The sequence below is a fragment of the Spea bombifrons genome, chromosome 10 (assembly GCF_027358695.1).
Source record: "Spea bombifrons isolate aSpeBom1 chromosome 10, aSpeBom1.2.pri, whole genome shotgun sequence".
In the NCBI taxonomy this organism is placed as follows: Eukaryota; Metazoa; Chordata; class Amphibia; order Anura; family Pelobatidae; genus Spea; species Spea bombifrons.
Genome location: NC_071096.1, coordinates 12,750,333 through 12,769,665, shown reverse-complemented (window position 1 = coordinate 12,769,665; position 19,333 = coordinate 12,750,333). Strand labels below are relative to the sequence as shown.

Genomic DNA, 19,333 nt, shown 5'->3' with positions numbered 1-19,333 from the left:
CTTAGACCGCGGACCTTAAGTTTTTGCCAAAAAATGAAAATTTTTAAAAACACTCAAAACCTTTAGGAAATTATTCCTTTAGCATCCAGCATAACATCCTAGTTAAAAGGAATGGTATTGGAGGCCTGCTGTGGAAGCTACATGGGACACAAGATATGGCTGAAAATATGAAAAAACTTTGACCGCGGACCTTAAGTTTTTGCCAAAAAATGAAAAATTTTAAAAACACTCAAAACCTTTAGGAAATTATTCCTTTAGAATCCAGCATAACATCCTAGTTAAAAGGAATGGTATTGGAGGCCTGCTGGGGAAGCTACATGGGACACCAGATATGGCTGAAAATATGAAAAAACTTAGACCGCGGACCTTAAGTTTTTGCCAAAAAATGAAAAAATTTAAAAACACTCAAAACCTTTAGGAAATTATTCCTTTAGCATCCAGCATAACATCCTAGTTAAAAGGAATGGTATTGGAGGCCTGCTGTGGAAGCTACATGGGACACCAGATATGGCTGAAAATATGAAAAAACTTAGACCGCGGACCTTAAGTTTTTGCCAAAAAATGAAAAAATTTAAAAACACTGAAAACCTTTAGGAAAGTATTCCTTTAGCATCCAGCATAACATCCTAGTTAAAAGGAATGGTATTGGAGGCCTGCTGCGGAAGCTACATGGGACACCAGATATGGCTGAAAATATGAAAAAACTTAGACCGCGGACCTTAAGTTTTTGCCAAAAAATGAAAAAATTTAAAAACACTCAAAACCTTTAGGAAATTATTCCTTTAGCATCCAGCATAACATCCTAGTTAAAAGGAATGGTATTGGAGGCCTGCTGTGGAAGCTACATGGCACACCAGATATGGCTGAAAATATGAAAAAACTTAGACCGCGGACCTTAAGTTTTTGCCAAAAAATGAAAAATTTTAAAAACACTCAAAACCTTTAGGAAATTATTCCTTTAGCATCCGGCATAACATCCTAGTTAAGAGGAATGGTATTGGAGGCCTGCTGTGGAAGCTACATGGGACACCAGATATGGCTGAAAATATGAAAAAACTTAGACCGCGGACCTTAAGTTTTTGCCAAAAAATGAAAAATTTTAAAAACACTGAAAACCTTTAGGAAAGTATTCCTTTAGCATCCAGCATAACATCCTAGTTAAAAGGAATGGTATTGGAGGCCTGCTGCGGAAGCTACATGGGACACCAGATATGGCTGAAGATATGAAAAAACTTAGACCGCGGACCTTAAGTTTTTGCCAAAAAATGAAAATTTTTAAAAACACTCAAAACCTTTAGGAAATTATTCCTTTAGCATCCAGCATAACATCCTAGTTAAAAGAAATGGTATTGGAGGCCTGCTGTGCAAGCTACATGGGACACCAGATATGGCTGAAAATATGAAAAAACTTAGACCGCGGACCTTAAGTTTTTGCCAAAAAATGAAAAAATTTAAAAACACTCAAAACCTTTAGGAAATTATTCCTTTAGCATCCGGCATAACATCCTAGTTAAGAGGAATGGTATTGGAGGCCTGCTGTGGAAGCTACATGGGACACAAGATATGGCTGAAAATATGAAAAAACTTAGACCGCGGACCTTAAGTTTTTGCCAAAAAATGAAAAATTTTAAAAACACTCAAAACCTATAGGAAATTATTCCTTTAGCATCCAGCATAACATCCTAGTTAAAAGGAATGGTATTGGAGGCCTGCTGTGGAAGCTACATGGGACACAAGATATGGCTGAAAATATGAAAAAACTTAGACCGCGGACCTTAAGTTTTTGCCAAAAAATGAAAAATTTAAAAAACACTCAAAACCTTTAGGAAAGTATTCCTTTAGCATCCAGCATAACATCCTAGTTAAAAGGAATGGTATTGGAGGCCTGCTGCGGAAGCTACATGGGACACCAGATATGGCTGAAAATAGGAAAAAACTTAGACCGCGGGCCTTAAGTTTTTGCCAAAAAAATGAAAAAATTGAAAAACACTCAAAACCTTTAGGAAATTATTCCTTTAGCATCCAGCATAACATCCTAGTTAAAAGGAATGGTATTGGAGGCCTGCTGTGGAAGCTACATGGGACACCAGATATGGCTGAAAATATGAAAAAACTTAGACCGCGGACCTTAAGTTTTTGCCAAAAAATGAAAAATTTTAAAAACACTGAAAACCTTTAGGAAAGTATTCCTTTAGCATCCAGCATAACATCCTAGTTAAAAGGAATGGTATTGGAGGCCTGCTGTGGAAGCTACATGGGACACCAGATATGGCTGAAAATATGAAAAAACTTAGACCGCGGACCTTAAGTTTTTGCCAAAAAATGAAAAATTTTAAAAACACTGAAAACCTTTAGGAAAGTATTCCTTTAGCATCCAGCATAACATCCTAGTTAAAAGGAATGGTATTGGAGGCCTGCTGCGGAAGCTACATGGGACACCAGATATGGCTGAAAATATGAAAAAACTTAGACCGCGGACCTTAAGTTTTTGCCAAAAAATGAAAAATGTAAAAAACACTCAAAACCTTTAGGAAATGATTCCTTTAGCATCCAGCATAACATCCTAGTTAAAAGGAATGGTATTGGAGGCCTGCTGCGGAAGCTACATGGGACACCAGATATGGCTGAAAATATGAAAAAACTTAGACCGCGGACCTTAAGTTTTTGCCAAAAAATGAAAAATTTTAAAAACACTCAAAACCTTTAGGAAATTATTCCTTTAGCATCCAGCATAACATCCTAGTTAAAAGGAATGGTATTGGAGGCCTGCTGTGGAAGCTACATGGGACACCAGATATGGCTGAAAATAGGAAAAAACTAAGACCGCGGACCTTAAGTTTTTGCCAAAAAATGAAAAATTTAAAAAACACTCAAAACCTTTAGGAAATTATTCCTTTAGCATCCAGCATAACATCCTAGTTAAAAGGAATGGTATTGGAGGCCTGCTGTGGAAGCTACATGGGACACCAGATATGGCTGAAAATATGAAAAAACTTAGACCGCGGACCTTAAGTTTTTGCCAAAAAATGAAAAATTTTAAAAACACTCAAAACCTTTAGGAAATTATTCCTTTAGCATCCAGCATAACATCCTAGTTAAAAGGAATGGTATTGGAGGCCTGCTGTGGAAGCTACATGGGACACCAGATATGGCTGAAAATATGAAAAAACTTAGACCGCGGACCTTAAGTTTTTGCCAAAAATGAAAAATTTAAAAAACACTCAAAACCTTTAGGAAATTATTCCTTTAGCATCCAGCATAACATCCTAGTTAAAAGGAATGGTATTGGAGGCCTGCTGTGGAAGCTACATGGGACACCAGATATGGCTGAAAATATGAAAAAACTTAGACCGCGGACCTTAAGTTTTTGCCAAAAAACGAAAAATTTTAAAAACACTCAAAACCTTTAGGAAATTATTCCTTTAGCATCCAGCATAACATCCTAGTTAAAAGGAATGGTATTGGAGGCCTGCTGTGGAAGCTACATGGGACACCAGATATGGCTGAAAATATGAAAAAACTTAGACCGCGGACCTTAAGTTTTTGCCAAAAAATGAAAAATTTAAAAAACACTCAAAACCTTTAGGAAATTATTCCTTTAGAATCCAGCATAACATCCTAGTTAAAAGGAATGGTATTGGAGGCCTGCTGGGGAAGCTACATGGGACACCAGATATGGCTGAAAATATGAAAAAACTTAGACCGCGGACCTTAAGTTTTTGCCAAAAAATGAAAAATTTAAAAAACACTCAAAACCTTTAGGAAATTATTCCTTTAGAATCCTGCATAACATCCTAGTTAAAAGGAATGGTATTGGAGGCCTGCTGGGGAAGCTACATGGGACACCAGATATGGCTGAAAATATGAAAAAACTTAGACCGCGGACCTTAAGTTTTTGCCAAAAAATGAAAAATTTAAAAAACACTCAAAACCTTTAGGAAATTATTCCTTTAGCATCCAGCATAACATCCTAGTTAAAAGGAATGGTATTGGAGGCCTGCTGCGGAAGCTACATGGGACACCAGATATGGCTGAAAATATGAAAAAACTTAGACCGCGGACCTTAAGTTTTTGCCAAAAAATTGAAAATTTTAAAAACACTCAAAACCTTTAGGAAATTATTCCTTTAGCATCCAGCATAACATCCTAGTTAAAAGGAATGGTATTGGAGGCCTGCTGTGGAAGCTACATGGGACACCAGATATGGCTGAAAATATGAAAAAACTTAGACCGCGGACCTTAAGTTTTTGCCAAAAAATGAAAATTTTTAAAAACACTCAAAACCTTTAGGAAATTATTCCTTTAGCATCCAGCATAACATCCTAGTTAAAAGGAATGGTATTGGAGGCCTGCTGTGGAAGCTACATGGGACACAAGATATGGCTGAAAATATGAAAAAACTTTGACCGCGGACCTTAAGTTTTTGCCAAAAAATGAAAAATTTTAAAAACACTCAAAACCTTTAGGAAATTATTCCTTTAGCATCCAGCATAACATCCTAGTTAAAAGGAATGGTATTGGAGGCCTGCTGTGGAAGCTACATGGGACACCAGATATGGCTGAAAATATGAAAAAACTTAGACCGCGGACCTTAAGTTTTTGCCAAAAAATGAAAAATTTAAAAAACACTCAAAACCTTTAGGAAATGATTCCTTTAGCATCCAGCATAACATCCTAGTTAAAAGGAATGGTATTGGAGGCCTGCTGCGGAAGCTACATGGGACACCAGATATGGCTGAAGATATGAAAAAACTTAGACCGCGGACCTTAAGTTTTTGCCAAAAAATGAAAAATTTTAAAAACACTCAAAACGTTTAGGAAATTATTCCTTTAGCATCCAGCATAACATCCTAGTTAAAAGGAATGGTATTGGAGGCCTGCTGCGGAAGCTACATGGGACACCAGATATGGCTGAAAATAGGAAAAAACTTAGACCGCGGGCCTTAAGTTTTTGCCAAAAAAATGAAAAAATTGAAAAACACTCAAAACCTTTAGGAAATTATTCCTTTAGCATCCAGCATAACATCCTAGTTAAAAGGAATGGTATTGGAGGCCTGCTGTGGAAGCTACATGGGACACCAGATATGGCTGAAAATATGAAAAAACTTAGACCGCGGACCTTAAGTTTTTGCCAAAAAATGAAAAATTTTAAAAACACTGAAAACCTTTAGGAAAGTATTCCTTTAGCATCCAGCATAACATCCTAGTTAAAAGGAATGGTATTGGAGGCCTGCTGCGGAAGCTACATGGGACACCAGATATGGCTGAAAATATGAAAAAACTTAGACCGCGGACCTTAAGTTTTTGCCAAAAAATGAAAAATGTAAAAAACACTCAAAACCTTTAGGAAATGATTCCTTTAGCATCCAGCATAACATCCTAGTTAAAAGGAATGGTATTGGAGGCCTGCTGCGGAAGCTACATGGGACACCAGATATGGCTGAAAATATGAAAAAACTTAGACCGCGGACCTTAAGTTTTTGCCAAAAAATGAAAAATTTTAAAAACACTCAAAACCTTTAGGAAATTATTCCTTTAGCATCCAGCATAACATCCTAGTTAAAAGGAATGGTATTGGAGGCCTGCTGTGGAAGCTACATGGGACACCAGATATGGCTGAAAATAGGAAAAAACTTAGACCGCGGACCTTAAGTTTTTGCCAAAAAATGAAAAATTTAAAAAACACTCAAAACCTTTAGGAAATGATTCCTTTAGCATCCAGCATAACATCCTAGTTAAAAGGAATGGTATTGGAGGCCTGCTGCGGAAGCTACATGGGACACCAGATATGGCTGAAAATATGAAAAAACTTAGACCGCGGACCTTAAGTTTTTGCCAAAAAATGAAAAATTTAAAAAACACTCAAAACCTTTAGGAAATTATTCCTTTAGCATCCAGCATAACATCCTAGTTAAAAGGAATGGTATTGGAGGCCTGCTGTGGAAGCTACATGGGACACCAGATATGGCTGAAAATAGGAAAAAACTTAGACCGCGGACCTTAAGTTTTTGCCAAAAAATGAAAAATTTAAAAAACACTCAAAACCTTTAGGAAATTATTCCTTTAGCATCCAGCATAACATCCTAGTTAAAAGGAATGGTATTGGAGGCCTGCTGCGGAAGCTACATGGGACACCAGATATGGCTGAAAATATGAAAAAACTTAGACCGCGGACCTTAAGTTTTTGCCAAAAAATGGAAAATTTTAAAAACACTCAAAACCTTTAGGAAATTATTCCTTTAGCATCCAGCATAACATCCTAGTTAAAAGGAATGGTATTGGAGGCCTGCTGTGGAAGCTACATGGGACACAAGATATGGCTGAAAATATGAAAAAACTTTGACCGCGGACCTTAAGTTTTTGCCAAAAAATGAAAAATTTTAAAAACACTCAAAACCTTTAGGAAATTATTCCTTTAGCATCCAGCATAACATCCTAGTTAAAAGGAATGGTATTGGAGGCCTGCTGTGGAAGCTACATGGGACACCAGATATGGCTGAAAATATGAAAAAACTTAGACCGCGTGTAAGAAAATATATAGGCCAAACACAAACTTCAAATAATTGGATCACATATAAATGTATGTGCGTCAAAAATAGGCAGAGTCACTTAGATGCAAACAAAGGTAAAACATTTAATACGAACAAAAATAAAAGAAGAATATAAAAAGAAGATAACAAAAATAATACGAAACAAGTCTTACAAAACCGTGGAAAGGAATTTAGTTGATGGCATCTGTCCTATGCATTCCTGAGGATGGAGGGAGGGAGTGTTGGGACAAGAAGAGTCTGTGGATGGCAAGTACATCTCTCCTCTACCTCTCCTCCCATGCCTCTCGTACACTAAGCTTATATACCATTTGAAAATGATGTCAGTCTATTGGTCTTCACCTAATTAGGTGTTCAAACATGTTCACTTAGGTCTTACACGCCCAAACCCTATTTTAGGTGGTCACTGTACGTATATTGTAATGCCCTTTTAGAGTTACAACTATACCATGCATTAGCAAGCTACTATCCTATCTATAGACTGCATGTTCAGCAAATCCTTCATTCTATATTTAAGGTCAAGGAAACCTTGAAACATATTAATATATCTTAATTATCATTTATTTATGCCCAATAATTACATATCTTTGACTATTGCCTATACTAATAATTATATATGGTCCATTTCTTAATTGAGGTTAGAAAATGTATTAGAATATTTTACAATTCCCCCTGATGATAGGATAATATCCTTATCATATCTTTTCAAATATACACATTTACTCACCATTCGTATCACATTCGTATCACATTTATACTACAATCACATCACACTTTACCTGGGACCATATGATAATCATTAGCATGAGACACCCTTTTCTCTACATTTGTTATGGAATGAGAGGATTGTGCCCTTTTTATCAACTCCCTTAATATTCCATCTCCCTTATCTACTTCATACTTAACATGTTTATATATCTTACTTATTCTACACATAAGAAAACTTTGATAAATAATACATAATAAAACAAGTATAGCTATAATAACAATTGGATTCAACAATATATTCCCAGCTGCGGATTTTACCGAAGATTGTGACCACATATTTACTGATTTTTTTAAAATTTGACCACCAACTAACTCCAGACATATCATTCCATTGATGTTGAATTTGTTCTAATTCACCTTGTTTATGTTGGAAAACAATTTCGGCATTTTTCAATTGTTGTTTTAATATGGCCAATAATCCCTTATCTTTTTTTATTTCCTCAGTCCATGTTTTCCAAGGAAAATGGTCTATCTGTGTGAGATTAAATTGCAGAGGTAGTGTTTTTAAACGCTCTATGCCCATAGTCGAGACATTAAACTTTTTCCCATCTATCTCTAACTTTTTCAATTCTCCTTCTATGCAATATAATCCTCTGTGAAGAGTTTCATTATGCATACAATTTGAAAAGAATGCTCTGACCAATGACTCTTCCTTCATTACCTGAAAACAAACTTTTCCTATCTTTACTTGAGTCATTAATTCATGCACAGATGTAACACTTTCAATTCTGGCCTCACATGATGAATGATTGTGAAAACAAGAATGATAGACAACTTTTTCTTGCCCTGGAAGACATATTACTTTGGAAACAAAATGAAGACAAGCTGACACATCTAATTGTTCCAGATTTTCCCCATCAAATACAAAATCTGTATATCTTAAATTATAATGAATCAATTGTGTGTCACTGACCGGAATTCCTAAAACTGTTACTGGTACCATTACTTGTTCAACTCCTGCCACTGGGATTAAAGATGTCCCAATACAAAAATCCTGATCACAACCCATCCATTTATTAATCCACAAATCAATATGACCCAGACCAAAACTATATTTATCAGGTAAGCTTTTCAACAAACCCAAAGGTGTAATACCACTCTGTAAAGCCTGTGCAATCATCTTTAGATTAGTGGAATATTCTATCTGTATTTCCAGGCATGCCCTTGACACTTGATTCTCCTCTTGACTCTCTATTAAGTCTAAAGTGGCATCCTGTAAGTGAGATACAGACGACCCAATCACAGTAGCAGAACTTAGAACCATTTGTTCCAATAACTGATTTAACCCTTTTTGTACTTTTGCTCCCTGACTTCCCACATAACTTACGGATCCCAAATCGGATTTAAGAGTATTTATATCCATAGTATTCAGTAAGCTTCCTACCGAACCAACACCCCCCAAGATTCCCTCAATAACACCTCGTCTACTTCTTGTCATTCTCAATGGATTTTGTCCAAACCATTGGGCAAGACCTTTTTCCATATTAGTAAGGTGTGACAAACATTGAGGAAACCAAGTGGATATTTTCCAATCAGTCATGTTAAAAGTCCAAACTAGGGTTACAAACGATCCATTCCTCAATAATGGTTTAGATTGAAAATAATTAACCTGAAAAGGATTGGATGGTTTGAGTCTAGTACCAGTACACAAATTATCTTCAGGGGACCAAACACTGACATTTGCTCTGTCGCAGTGTTTGTAATCTCCTTTCAGTAATACACAACATTCATATATCCCAGAGTCTTTACGAGTTGGACTATCTAATCTAAGCATAAAATGCATACCATTCCAATGTACATCCCCCATTTGACCCTTATGAAGTATACGAGTTGGATTATTTGTAAAACTTCCTAAAGATGTTTTCCCTTTTGACCAAACGAGTGATGCTTCCTGGGGTAATGGTAACCTTGTCCCACATTGTAGTTCTATAGGTTCCAATTCCTCTTGGACTTTCACACTACGGGGATTAACTCTAACTTCAGGTGCTATAGAATTAGTTACCGTAAACACAAAAGATACTTTGACCAAAGCTGTCTCTCTTTCCACCTGAAAGTTCCAAACCCTAGTCCAATCATCATCCCCTGCTGATATAGAAAGCAGTGAAGGATCTAAGATTTTCCCATAAGACTGAGTCTTATACCAAATCTCTGTCTTAGATCTTCCCATTTTCCCTGATGTTAACATCTCATTGGTAACATCACCTGTCCATTGTGCATGTTCTTCTCCCTTAATTGTTATAGACCACCACATGGACTCAGTAGGATGACATTCCCAAACACCTGTCTGATTATTATGGGTATAATTCCCCTGTGACTGTGTGAATTTGGCTTTTGGTCCTACTTTCGCATGAACCGTGATTTCTGAGGTATGCTCAAAAAATATAGTCAAACAAGGTTGATCTCTGGAGCCATAACCGAATCTAATTTGTCCAACAATGTCTCTTGATGTATCAATGTCTGATGTCAGGAGTCGATCCACCTGAACTTCTCTTATTTTATGTGATAACAATATCTTCTGTGGTAAATCCTTTGTTGGATCATCCATTCCAATTGGCTTCTGGTATAGATCAAACAACACAGCAACCAAAAAACTCAGCACCAACAACCATGGAAGTAATATGTAACACGCTATCTTGATGTCACGCTTCTTGTATTGCTGTTTCTTTGGAGGTTCTTTGTCCAATAGTAAACAGTTTTGTTCCTCCATTTTCTTGCAGAACTTTGTTCCTGCAAGAACAAAATTTAGTTAGAAACGTACAATTTACACTGGTCAACATGTACCCACAGCTTCTGCTGCCTACGGGTATTTTTCACTGTTTTTTCTGCTCTTTGAACAAGGATCATAACTTGACCCATCGTGTCGATTATTTCAAACGGTCCTTCCCAATTACTTTCCCAAGGTCCCGCCTTCCTAAAAGTCTTAATCATTACTGATGCTCCTCTCACAAATTTAGAAGAGTGAGGCGGTACCATACGCTGCATTCTAGACGCTGCGTGAGGAAGAATTGTTTTTAAATTCTCCTGAAGTATCTGTAACCACTTAGTTCTTGCAATGGCATCTTTCTGTGGAGTAGACAAAAACGGTTCATGAGGAAAGATCAATGGCATTTTCCTTCCTGTCATTAATTCAAAAGGTGTATACTGGGTAGTTGAGGAGCTCGTTCCCCTAATACTCATCAATACCAGAGGTACTGCATCAACCCAAGTATTTCCTTTATCAAGTAACATTTTTGCAATTCTAGACTTAATCGTCCTGTTCATTCTTTCTACAATACCTGCGGACTGAGGATGGTATGGAACATGGAATTGTTGACGTACCCCCAGGATTGCGCAAACAGCCTGCATGACTTTGCCAGTAAAATGGCTCCCCCTGTCAGATGAAATCATCCTTGGGATTCCCCAAGTACAAAAAACATGATTCACTAATGCTTTTGCCGTAGACAAAGCATCATCTTTCCTGACAGGCAACAGTTCTACCCACTTAGAAAATACATCTACCACAACCAATGCATACCTGAGACCTTGTTTACCTGAAGGTAGGGGACCTACGTAGTCAATCTGCAATGTAGACCACGGACCGTCTGCAGGTGCAATTCTTAGAAGTGGAGGCTTTTGTCCTTTAGGCCTGGGGTTTACTTGAGCACAAATGAGACATGACTGAACAACATTTTGTACAGAGTCCTCCATTTTGTCCCAAAAAAACTTCTCTTTGAGAATTTCCAGCAACTTTTGCTGACCCACATGACCTAAACTTTCATGATTATAGCGGGTGAATTCCGTCTGCAAGTGTTTAGGCACAACTGGAAGTAAATTACCTTGCATTTCATAACAAATCACTCCATTTTCACAAACAAAAGGAGGTGTTATTTTATTCTTACATTCCACAATGAACGGATCTTTCATCTGTTCATCACTAAATGAAGGTAAATTTGCTTCCTTACTCTTTACTGGTAGTACTTCCAACGGTTCTAGTTCCATCACTATCTCTCCTATCAAAGCTGCTTCCTTGGCTAGAGAATCTGCTTTCTCATTTCCCAAAGCTAAATCACTAGTTCCTCTGCTATGGCCAGGTACTTTGACAATAGCATATCGGTTAGGATTTTTAGAAGCAAGCTCAAAGATAGTCTGCAATGTATCAACATGACTTAAGATTTTGTTAGATGAATCCACAAAACCTCGTTTTTTCCACACAGGTAAGTAGTCTGTTAGTGAACGTACGACATATGAACTATCGCTATAGATTACCAAAGGATCATTATTTTCTTTCTCATTAATTTCCAATACTGTTTTAACAGCTTCAATTTCTGCTCTCTGGGCAGAAAAATGTCCTGGTAGTCTATGCTGAATAGCTCGACCTTTCTTTGGAAACCAAATGGCATATCCGGTGTAATATTGTCCTTTCAAACAAAATCTAGAACCATCTACAAATACTGGTTCATCAGTTTCCTCTACTTCTTTTCTAAAAAGAGATGGAAAATCCCCCTGAAATGTCTCAACACACTCATGTGATTCACCCTCATATTGCATTAGTTGAGGGAGCACATATTTAGCTTTATGATCCACTTCAATCTGTTTTGGAGATAAAGACAACAACCAATGTGCAAATCTTTGATGTGACACTCCTGGGATACTTTTTTCAAAAAGCAATTTCAAAGTGGAGTGAGGGGTCTGCAAAATTAGTTTGTTAAACCCAACAATATGTTCAGTCGCCTTGACTGCAAAGTGTACACCCACCAGATGTCTTGCACACGTTTCAAACCCTTTTTCCACAGGTGAAAGGAGTTTGGAAAAATAGCCAACTATTCTCCATTCCTTTCCCTGTAGCTGCAGTAAAACTGCCGAGACAGCCGTCTCCGAGGTATGAACTTGTAAAGCAAAAGGCTTAGATGGATACACAGTTGTCAAAGCTGGTGCTCTCTGTAAATCAAGTTTAAGTTGTTCAAACGCTTTCTGCTGCTCATCTCCCCATGGACCAAACAAATTGTCATCATCAGTACTTTTTAGTAAGTCATATAAGGGTTTAGCTTTTTCAGCAAAGCCCTCTATGAAGTCTCTAGAAAAATTTACAAGTCCCAGGAATTGTCTTAAAGCTTTGAAAGTTGTAGGTACAGGCAAAGCTGCTACTGTTGCTACTCTTTCATGCAAAGGACGTCTCTGGCCTGGACTTATCAAAACTCCCAAGTACTGAACCTCTTGTTTCAGTAATTGGACCTTCCTTGGATTTAATTTCAATCCTGACTCGTACAACAGATTAAACAATTCTGCTAGCAAGGTGAGGTGTTCCTCTCTACTCTCTGTTGCCAACAAGATATCATCAACATACTGTAGAATACAATCTTGCCTTGAGAATTTTGATAGCACTTTTGCCAATGCCTGATGAAACAGACTAGGTGACATATGCGCCCCTTGTGGTAATCTGCAAAATACATATTGCTCATTCAGAAAAGTAAAAGCAAATTTGTATTGACAACTCCTCTCTATCTGAATACTGAAAAAACCATTACTGATATCCAGTACTGAGAAAAACTTTGCCTTAGCATTCAATCGAGACATGATGTCGTGGGTATCTGCTACAATTGGCGCCACATTTGGGGCACATTTATTAAACATACGCAGATCTAGAAGCATTCTATAAGAATTATCTGGTTTCTTAACTGCCCATAACGGATAGTTTGTCACCGAATTTGATTTGCGTATGACGCCTTGTTGAAGTAGTTCTTCAATAATTTTGGACAAAGGCTCAATTGAATCTGGAGGCAATCGGTACTGTTTCTGAGCTATGGGATCTGTTCCTTCCACTTTAACAACAACATCTTTCATTGTCCCTACCTCATTCTTAGATTGAGCCCATAACGAGGGATGTTTCTGCACAATTTCTACAAGAGTCAAGTCATTACAATCCATTTGTGGCCATACATGATTTGGGGATACCTCCTCAATTAAATTGATGACGGCCACTACACTGTAGTCACTTGGATCAATTACTACAGGCCCTTTAAGGTTATTACTTCTCCAAATCACTTGATTCCCCAAGTCAATGACCCAACCTCGTTCTCTCATTACATCAGCCCCTAAGATATTTTCTGAGCTAGGACAATGCCAGATATCAATTTCAGTACACAAATAGCCAGGAATCTCAAACAAAACACCAGTAACCAAAGTTGCTGAAGTATTACCTTTACCACTAAAACCTACAATCGTGCAAACAGGTGAGTTAGATGTTATAGGTAAAGCTTGATTAGTCACACTTAATTGAGCTCCTGTATCAATTAGGAATGTAATCTCTTTTCCCTGTAATTTTCCCTTGACATATGGTCTGCCGCAGTTGTCAGTTGACACTGGAGCTACATAGGTCAACTTACAGAGTGATTGATTCTTATCTAGTCACTGAGAGGGTGTCAGACCCCTCCTGACATTCTTTCCTGTTACATTAGTAGCAGTACTATTTGTTGTGAGCTCTTGCACCTGTCTAATTAGTGGAGTGTATGGGGACGTTGACTTAAATTGTTCACCAGTAGGTGGGGCTGTTGGCATCAGCCCATTTTCTTTCCCAAAATTTTGTGTTCTAGGGACAAATTTTCTATTTTGAAGAAATTGTTTACACTGCCACTTCAAATGTCCTCTTTGACCACAATGATAACAACTAACATTTGGTCTGAATATCTTTCGGTTAGTATTATCAAATCGTTCAAAATTAGTAGGATTAGTTTGTGGCTTGTGACAGTCATTCTGAGTTAATTCTCGCCGTTTGTCAATTAGTTCCTGTACTGTAGATACTTTTACCTTTACAGTTGACATTTTCATTGCTCTTCTAATACGATCAATGAATATGGCTGCTTCTTGCAAACTAGGTTTTTCAGAGGCAAGCTGAACAGATACAGGATCTAGATATTTAAATTTCCTTACAAATGCTATAATCATTGCCTGTGGTTCATCTCCATCATCAACTCCCATTACCATTCTATAGGCTTTCTCAAATTTCAACAAAAATGCAAAGGGATCATCTTGAAGATTTACTTTTAGAGATTCGATTAAGTCAAGAGAAGGAGATGAGTCACCAGTTGTAAACAGAATTAATTGCTTCAATCTATCCATATCATTTGCATGCACTAATTGACCTAATGCATCCTCTGTAGGTGTGTCCTGTAACCTTTTGGACATATGTGAAGGTATCCATAGCTTAAAAATGGCGTTTCTTTGTTTATTACTTAATTGGAATTTGTCTGTATTTGTTTCAAATACATCAATATTATGGAATGCATCCATCTTATCGTCATATTTAGGAATATCTTTGGCAATTTTCATTAATTGATCATTAATTTTTAAAGTCAATTTTGTTGCACTGTCTCTGAGCTTTTGTCTCTCAACTCCTCCTACGTCAAGTTCCTCATCAGAATCTATTGTTGAGGTACCAGCTATTTCAGGGACAAAAGATACGCCCTTCTTACCTTCTTGTCTTGTGATAACTGACACTTTCTTATTTTCTAAACATAGTTTAGACAGTAACTGAGCTTGTCTGTCCCTAGCCCTCTCCAAGTTCTCTAATTGCTGAGCTAAAACAAAACAGTCGGGACAGCTGTTAAAGTCGTCAGTATTGTCATCAGGGTTAGATTCTGGTACAACTTTGTTAATCATGCAAATACTTTGTCTAGGTTGTAAATCCTCCACAATCAAGTCATTAAATGTTTTAAACATGCTTAGGACATTTTGCAGTTTCTTCTTAAGTTTATCAATACATAACAATTTCTTATCTATCTTCATATTCTCTAGCTCACATTGTTTGTACATACTAGCCCATAACTGTGCATTAGTAGGACAATTATCAAATTGAAAAGTTATTTTACTTTTGTTAGCATATGTTTTTATAAAATCCATGACTTACCCTGTTTAGTGAACTCTCCTTGAGTGGCTGTTGTATCACGCTGTATGGCTTTCTTGCGTCTGCCGTCAATAGCGTCTTTTAGCACTTGTGGTTCCAATAAGTCTGTATTCTCAAAGGTTCTTTTCTTAATTTTCTCCCGACAGTTTGCAAAAAGTGTACAGATATATCTGCCCTTCCCCCTGAGCAAGCTGGAGGGCAAAGGTCAGGAAAAAATACGCAGGGCTGGCACGCCAGATATGTAAGAAAATATATAGGGCCAATACAAACTTCAAATAATTGGATCACATATAAATGTATGTGCGTCAAAAATAGGCAGAGTCACTTAGATGCAAACAAAGGTAAAACATTTAATACGAACAAAAATAAAAGAAGAATATAAAAAGAAGATAACAAAAATAATACGAAACAAGTCTTACAAAACCTTGGAAAGGAATTTAGTTGATGGCATCTGTCCTATGCATTCCTGAGGATGGAGGGAGGGAGTGTTGGGACAAGAAGAGTCTGTGGATGGCAAGTACATCTCTCCTCTACCTCTCCTCCTATGCCTCTCGTACACCAAGCTTATATACCATTTGAAAATGATGTCAGTCTATTGGTCTTCACCTAATTAGGTGTTCAAACATGTTCACTTAGGTCTTACACGCCCAAACCCTATTTTAGGTGGTCGCTGTACGTATATTGTAATGCCCTTTTAGAGTTACAACTATAACATGCATTAGCAAGCTACTATCCTATCTATAGACTGCATGTTCAGCAAATCCTTCATTCTATATTTAAGGTCAAGGAAACCTTGAAACATATTAATATATCTTAATTATCATTTATTTATGAACAATGATTACATATCTTTGACTATTGCCTATACTAATAATTATATATGGTCCATTTCTTAATTGAGGTTAGAAAATGTATTAGAATATTTTACAGTCCTTAAGACCCTTCCTCGGGGTAAATGCCCTGGCCCTGATGGGTTTACCCCCCTTTATTATCGTACATTTTTTCCGGTCCTGGGCCCTCATATGGTCACCCTCTTCAACTCGTTGGCAACGGGTGCCTCTTTGGACCCGCAGTCTAATGTAGCTCATATCACAATCATCCCCAAACCTGGGAAGGACGCAGATCTCTGTAGTAGCTACCGTCCGATCTCCCTGATTAATACCGACCTCAAGCTCCTAGCAAAAATTTTGGCCAATAGATTGAAATGTCTTATACCTGGTTTGGTTCACAGCGATCAGGTTGGTTTTGTTCCCGGGAGGGAGGCAAGAGACGGTATTATTAAGGTCCTTAATCTCTTAGCGCAAGCACAATCCAGGCAGGTCCCTTTTTTGTTGGTATCCCTAGACGCCGAAAAGGCCTTTGATAGGGTGTCGTGGTCCTTTTTGTTCAAGGTGCTTGAGAGGCTGGAGCTTGGCCCCCGTTTTATACAGCAGGTGAAGGCCTTATATTCTTCCCCTTCGGCATGTGTTCGGGTCAATGGGATTCTGTCGGATAACTTCCCCCTTGCTAACGGTACGAGGCAGGGCTGTCCCTTATCGCCCTTGCTTTTCATCCTGATGTTGGAGCCTCTTGCTAATGCACTGCGCGCGAACCCAGAGATAACGGGCCTTTCTGTTCCAGGCACGGAATACAAATTGTCGATATACGCTGATGACCTGCTTTGCATGGTGTCGAATCCCCTGCTTTCCCTCTCCAGTATAACTGCCGAATTGCGTCGATTCAACCTTTTTTCTCACTACAAGATTAATATACAGAAGTCTGAGATCCTCGGGTCTCATATTTCTTCTGCGTTGAAGGCCTCCATTCAGGCCTTGCATCCTTTTCGTTGGGTTGACACTTGCTTAACATATTTGGGGGTGCGTATACCTACTGATCTTTCCACTCTGGTGGAGGTGAATTTTGCCCCCCTCCTTTCTTCGGTTGTCGCAGATTTGAGGCGTTGGTCCTTTCCTCATATTTCCTGGCTTGGCCGAGTCGGAGTCCTTAAGATGAATATCCTGCCTCGCTTCTTGTATCTGGTCCAGACCCTTCCGGTTTATCTCACTAGGTCTGTCCTTAAGGCGTGGAATAGGGCCTTTACAAAATACATCTGGGCTGGCCGCTCCCCTAGATTAGCTTTCCGTTACTTAATTGCTCCTAAAGAGTGTGGTGGCCTGGGCCTCCCAGACGTCAAGGGGTACTGGGTGGCTTCCCATATGCGCAGGATTGCTGAATGGACGGTCGAAGCCCCGAAGCAATGGGTTCTCATTGAGAACTCTGTGTTCTCCTCTGAGATCTCGGCCGTGCCTTGGCTGATGGAGGAATTCCGCAGACCCCTTTTGTCTAAACACCCTACCGTTGCACCGACCCTGGCAGTTATCAAGAAATACCTCTGCAAACTGGGTTGGATGGGGTTTCCTGGCCCGCTGTTCCCTGTCTCTTCCAATCCAGCTTTCCCGCCCGGCTTGGCGACTGGTGCTATGCGTCACTTCATGCCTGAGGGGGTGGGTGTTCTGAGGGCTGAGCATCTATTCAAGGATGGGGCGCTTCGTGTCGGATTTTGTTGGGGACCCCCAGATTCCTTTTCCAGTACTTTTCGCTTATCATCAGATTAAGCACTTTCTCTCGTCTCTCTCTCCAGCGTATGATCCCTCGGTGCCCCTATCCGTTTGAGTTGTTGTGTACTGACGCCCGCCGACATTCCCACCTTCTCTCCACTCTCTACAAGATGTTTCTATCTAAACGTGTTTCTGTGAAGCCTTATTTCTTGAGCTTGTGGGAGAGAGATTTGGGACGGTCCTTTGACACGGAGGAATGGGATAAGATCCTGATTCTCACGCACAAAGGCGCGACTTCCTGCAAATTGCAGGAATCCGCGTATAAATTGCTCACGCGATGGTATAGGGTGCCTGCGGAAATGCACCGCTTTCTCCCTCTGGTCTCTCCCTGCTGTTGGAGATGCGGGGCTGCTTCTGGCTCCTATCTCCACCTGTGGTGGGATTGTCCTTTGGTACAGCCCCTATGGACTGCTGTGTCTGCGGTTATTAAAGTGCTAGGGGATCCCGACTTTCTCATGTCCCCTGAGGGTATGCTTCTCCATCATACTACATCGAGTCTGGGGTCCTATAAGAGGTCGCTCTCCATTCACTTAATTTCCGCTGCCAAGGCGGTTATCCCACGTTTCTGGAAGCAACCCATACCTCCTCCTATTTCGGCCTGGCTATCTAGTGTCAATTTCATTTGTCAGATGGAAGACCTGGTCTCCTCCTCTAGGGGTGCCGGGTACAGAAACGGACTTAAATGGCTCCCTTGGAGGGAATTCTTGTCATCCCCCTCTTTTCATAAGGTTTTGACGGGTTTTGTTGGTGACCCCCCTGTCCTTGACTTATGCTAGGTTGCTAGATCTCTGTCTGCATACTTTCTGCGGTTCTCTGGTCTTATGTGCTCTGCCGTGCTAGTACACTTTTTGAATTCATACTGCCTGCTTCTCCTCGGAGGAGTTTCAGTTGTCCACTGTTTGGTTTCTCGTTTTCGGTAGCTTGCATCCTACGATGCATTCGTTCTGCTGCGCAATTCCCGTTTTATTTGTATGCCACTCTGTACTTCTCTGACATGCTATGTATGGGATACTCTCTAAGGGCTGTTCTGATATGCTGCTGTCCTATGTATACATATTGTGCTTATATGGATCTGGACATGTCGATGTTATTCGCTTCGTTTATTTCTCTTGATCCATGTTATATATGCATTGTATACCATTCCCATCATATGTCTTCTGATGACCGTTGTAACACTACTTTCAGTATGCCATTTATTTTTCGTATGTGGTCACAATTGTTTTTTAATAAACGGTGAATTGAGAAAGTTTTTGCCAAAAAATGAAAAATTTTAAAAACACTCAAAACCTTTAGGAAATTATTCCTTTAGCATCCGGCATAACATCCTAGTTAAGAGGAATGGTATTGGAGGCCTGCTGTGGAAGCTACATGGGACACCAGATATGGCTGAAAATATGAAAAAACTTAGACCGCTGACCTTAAGTTTTTGCCAAAAAATGAAAAATTTTAAAAACACTCAAAACCTTTAGGAAATTATTCCTTTAGCATCCAGCATAACATCCTAGTTAAAAGGAATGGTATTGGAGGCCTGCTGCAGAAGC

The 19,333-nt window shown here is 38.9% G+C and overlaps 1 protein-coding gene across 1 annotated transcript; it reads right to left on the bottom strand.

The window, feature by feature from the left end:
• Positions 1-7,140: 7,140 nt before the first annotated feature.
• Positions 7,141-15,846, bottom strand: LOC128467423 (uncharacterized). The gene is made up of 2 exons (XM_053449066.1): positions 15,199-15,846; positions 7,141-10,043 (listed from the first exon to the last, which is right to left on the bottom strand). Exon 2 carries the CDS (start codon positions 10,021-10,023, stop codon positions 7,477-7,479), a length of 2,547 nt encoding a protein of 848 aa, XP_053305041.1. The 5' UTR covers positions 10,024-10,043; positions 15,199-15,846; the 3' UTR covers positions 7,141-7,476.
• Between the last annotated feature and the right edge of the window lie 3,487 nt (positions 15,847-19,333).

Excerpts from the sequence above, each read along its gene's own strand:
- LOC128467423 (XM_053449066.1), bottom strand. The coding sequence starts at position 10,023 with ATGGAGGAACAAAACTGTTTACTATTGGACAAAGAACCTCCAAAGAAA.